This window comes from Grammomys surdaster, unplaced genomic scaffold (genome assembly GCF_004785775.1).
Source record: "Grammomys surdaster isolate TR1022 unplaced genomic scaffold, NIH_TR_1.0 133, whole genome shotgun sequence".
NCBI classification, from domain to species: domain Eukaryota; kingdom Metazoa; phylum Chordata; class Mammalia; order Rodentia; family Muridae; genus Grammomys; species Grammomys surdaster.
Window position 1 is genome coordinate 9153354 of NW_021604591.1, and position 4009 is coordinate 9157362.

General features: G+C 52.4%; 2 protein-coding genes across 10 annotated transcripts in view; one reads left to right on the top strand and one right to left on the bottom strand.

The window, feature by feature from the left end:
* Ctnna2 (catenin alpha 2) overlaps positions 1-4009 on the top strand; it is a 1083974-nt gene that overhangs the window by 706312 nt on the left and 373653 nt on the right. The gene's annotated exons all lie outside the window — the stretch shown is intronic.
* Positions 616-3668, bottom strand: Lrrtm1 (leucine rich repeat transmembrane neuronal 1). 2 transcript variants are annotated; one of them, XM_028762298.1, is made up of 2 exons: positions 2905-3668; positions 616-2625 (listed from the first exon to the last, which is right to left on the bottom strand). In XM_028762298.1, exon 2 carries the CDS (start codon positions 2564-2566, stop codon positions 995-997), a length of 1572 nt encoding a protein of 523 aa, XP_028618131.1. In that variant the 5' UTR covers positions 2567-2625; positions 2905-3668; the 3' UTR covers positions 616-994. The 2 variants fall into 2 exon arrangements, with proteins under 2 accessions (XP_028618131.1, XP_028618130.1); XM_028762297.1 differs by having other exon boundaries at positions 2901-3668.

Sequence of the window (4009 nt, forward strand, 5' to 3'; positions counted from 1 at the left end):
AAATCAGCTCACGCTCCCTCACTCCCACACTCCCTCACACCCTCCCTCCCTCCCTCTCTTTCCCTCCCCTTCCCTCTCCCTCTCTTTCCCTCCCCCACCACTGAGGCTGAGAGGTTCTCTCATTAACATGGGAGGGGATGATAAACGTTACTAATTCTGAGTAAAGGAAACTGGAGAAGTAGGAACAAATATCAAGTGGAATATGATAAGGAAATCTTGAGCTGATTTGAAAAGGGGAAAACCCTTTCAAACTGTCAAGCATTGCCTTTAAAAAGCCATTTGCGGCGATCTTGCCAAGATCTCTGATCTCTGCCTTAGAGGCCAAGAGATGCCCAGTCTTCCCTTGCCTGTCACTTTATCTGTCACTCATCTGGATACACTATAAAGGGTCTTAGTGACTTGTACCTTACTCATGAAGATACAATTACATGGATAAGCTTTCTTCGTTTGCCCTTCTCATCATTTCAAATAGAACCTGATGATTTTGCTCCATGATATCAGGACTTTTTCCCCTCCTGCCACAAGCCCTCATTCCAACTCCCACCTACATTGCAAAAAAAACTTCAACCCCGCTTCTACAGTAAGACAGGCAGCAGTTCATTTAGGTTCCACCAGTCTGTAGAAACTGTAAATGCTATTTTATTTTAAACGTTTTAGTTTACAAAAAAAAATCAATGATTGGTACCTTTTTTTTAACACTCTCAGATTCCTGAATATGGACAGATCTTCAAAGGGAGGAAGAAGTTCTCATATGAAATTTAAGACAGACTGTCCTGAAGATTATGGGGTGGGGTTTTTGTTGTGTTTTATTTCGGGATTTTTGTTTGTTTGTTTTTAAGACACATAAAGCTAAAATGTCAAGTCTCTGGGAAAGATCCCCTTACAGTTTCAGTCAACAAATCAGAGCGCAGAGGAGACCAGTCCTGGTGCCCGCTGGCCCGCCCGGCTGCCCAGGCGTATTTGGTAGTGCATGGGTTGGGAGCCTCAGGGACAATCACACCTCGCATTCCCTCGCAGGTTGCTGGTGACAGGTACACGAGCCATACTCGTTGATGATAACCAGGGCCCCCTCGATGTGATTAGGTTTGTAATCAACATAGTATTCCTGGGCAGACATAGCAGCCATCTGATGCATGGTCTGTTTCTGCTTCTGCTTCCTGCGCTGCGTGACAAAGCACTGTCTGAGCTGCCTGAGGCTGGCTGGGAAACACTTCCAGGATACGTAGAGTACGAGGACCACGATGAGGAAGGAGAAGATGAGAGCCATCGTGCCTGTGACCACCTTGTGGATTTGCACAGCGTTCTCTGCGTGCTCGCCTCCGGGAAGAGCCACAGTGATGGGCTCAAGCGTGCCATCGTGCAGCCCCTCCCCACCGTCCACCAGAGTCGTGGCTGAGCTCTCAGGGGGCGCTAGGTCACTGCGGTTAGTGACGGCCGCCGACAGGAGGTGGCCGCTGGTGGGCTCGGCCCCATCCTCGCACAGGTGGAAAGCATACACTGCATCCAAGACGTCCTCGCCCTGTGCGTACTCCGGGCTGGCGCACTGCAAGTTAGCATCGTAACGTCCCTGGAAGTTGCTGAGCCAGGAAGCTAGGGCACACACGTTGCGCCCGCAGTCCCACAGGTTCCCGGCCAGAGTGATGCTTGTAAGGGACTTCCAGGAGTTGAGGATACGGGGCTCAATGTAGGTGAGGCGGTTGGAGTCCAGTTGCAGGGACTGCAGGTACGGCACGGTTTCGAACACATGGGGCTCCATATATTCTATCTCGTTCCCAGACAAGTCCATTTTCTCCAAATTCCAAACCCAGTCGAGAGAGCTGACCACAATGGCAACCTTATTCCGCCTCAGGCAGAGCGAGTGCAGGGAGATGAGGCGCGGGAAATGGGCGAAGTTCACCTTGATCAAGTCGTTATGCTCCAGGTGTAGCTCTGTGAGCTTGAACAAGCCGGCGAAAGAGTTGCGCGCCAGACTCTTCAGCTGATTGTATCCAATGTCGAGAAACTTGAGGCTGCGGCAGTCCTGAAAGATGCGCACCGGCACGAACTGGATGGCATTGGCCCGCATGTGCAGGGTGGTGAGCTTCCGCAGCCCGTGGAAGAGATCCGGAGCTAGCGCCTGCAGCTTGTTATAGGACAGGTCCACGCTGCGCAGGTTGGGCATGGGCCGAAAGGTGGTGTTGGCCAGTTCGGTGATCTGGTTGGAACTCAGCGTGAGTTCCTTAACTCGGCGCAGTTTCTGAAAGGCGTCCCCCTGCACCGAGCAGATGTGATTGTGATCCAAATACAGCCACGTGAGCTGCATTAACCCTGTGAACTGGCCGGCGCGCAGCTCCGAGAGGCTGTTGTAGCGCAAAGACAAGCCCAGCAGGCCGGACAGGTTGTGGGGCGCCTCGGTCAGGTTGAGCGCCTCGCAGTACAGCAGACGCCCCTCGCACCGACACTGCCCCGGGCATCCGCTGGGGGCGGCGGGCAGCATCTGAAAGCAGGCCCCCAGCAGACACAAGACCACCCCCGAGGGCCTCCTCAGCAGCCAGTGTAGACAGAGGCCGAGTAGCAGGAAATCCATTAGCGAGAATCTTTCCAGAGAGACTGGAGAATGTCCATTGGAAGCGATGGGTCAGAAATCTATATCATATTTTATTCCGAGGGAGAGGAGAGGGAGGGGGAGGGGGAGAAAGGGACACAAAAAAATCAAATCAATATAGAAAAATGCAGAAGGAACCCCCCCCTCCCTAGAGCCACACGTTCACCTTATAAGCATGCAGAAAGCCGGGCGGCATACAAAGTTCACAGCCACGGAAAGATCAAAGCCGGGGCAATGCAGTCCATGTTAGATGCGGCAGCAAAGGGAGGAAAAATTTTTTTCTTCAGGAAAGAATTTAATTAAAAAAGTGTCTTACCCACCCTTTTCCAGCGAGTGACAACCTCCATTCAGCTGCTCCCTTTGTGTGTAGGCTAATTATATGCAGGGCGAGAGAAGACCCCTCTGTGTTTCCCGAGGCAGCCCTGCTCCGCGGCCCGAGGATCTGGCAGACGCACAATGTCTCACTTTGCTGCTGCGCTCCGGGGCTGCAGGGGCGGTCGGCGAGGCGGGGAGGCGACTTCTAGGACCCGCAAGTTTCCCAACTACGTGCCGGGAGCCCGGGCTTCTCGCCTTCCTGCCTCGGTCCCCCTTTTTTTTCCTCTGCAGTTGAGACTGTGACGTGGTTGGGGGGTTGAGGGAAAAAATCAACTCCAAACTCGGGGCTCGAGACTCCCCAGGATTTGACAGTCTGGAGAATGTCATCGGCAATGACCACCGCGAATCGCAGCCACCTTGGAGTCCTGGTTGGAGAACGCCTGCCATTCGTGTCCGGGGCAGCTGCGGAAACCTGGCCGGCTCATGCTTTGCGGAGCCCAGAGCAGCGCCCGGCTCCTTCCCTCCTCCGAGGAGTGTGCGCGAGCCTGCACCGGCACCGACTGCTCACTGAGTGTCGTAAGCTGCTCGCGATTGTGCGTCTTCTCCGAGCACCTCCAACACCGGCAGATTGAAAAGGGGTGGGCAGAAAACCAACATTTTTTTTTAAACCAAGCCGCTAAAGTAATATATGTTCTTTGATGAAATGAAAAACACTCTCAGCTCTTTTTTTTTCTTTCTTTCTTTTTTTTTTTTTTGTATATATTTGCGGACAGAACAAAAAAATACAAGAGGGGGTGGGGTAAAAAACATCATCAATGACAAGATATATCTAAATGAGGGACTAACATATTCGCCCCCCCCCTCCCCGCACCGCCAACCTTTCTTTGGGGATATATCCCACTGTTAAACTGCCTACGTGTAACAGATACGTAGGACTCTGTAGAGCAATCAACATTTGTTTCTTTGCTTTCCAAAAGCAACTTGAGAGGAGACACAAGAAGGCAGGGATTTGGGGTTTGGTTCTGACAGTCTCAGTCTCCTCTCCTCTCCTCTCCTCTCCTCTCCTCTCCTCTCCTCTCCTCTCCTCTCCTCTCCTCTCCTCTCCTCTCC

Coding starts and splice junctions, on each gene's coding strand:
- Lrrtm1 (XM_028762298.1), bottom strand. CDS start 2,566: ATGGATTTCCTGCTACTCGGCCTCTGTCTACACTGGCTGCTGAGGAGG.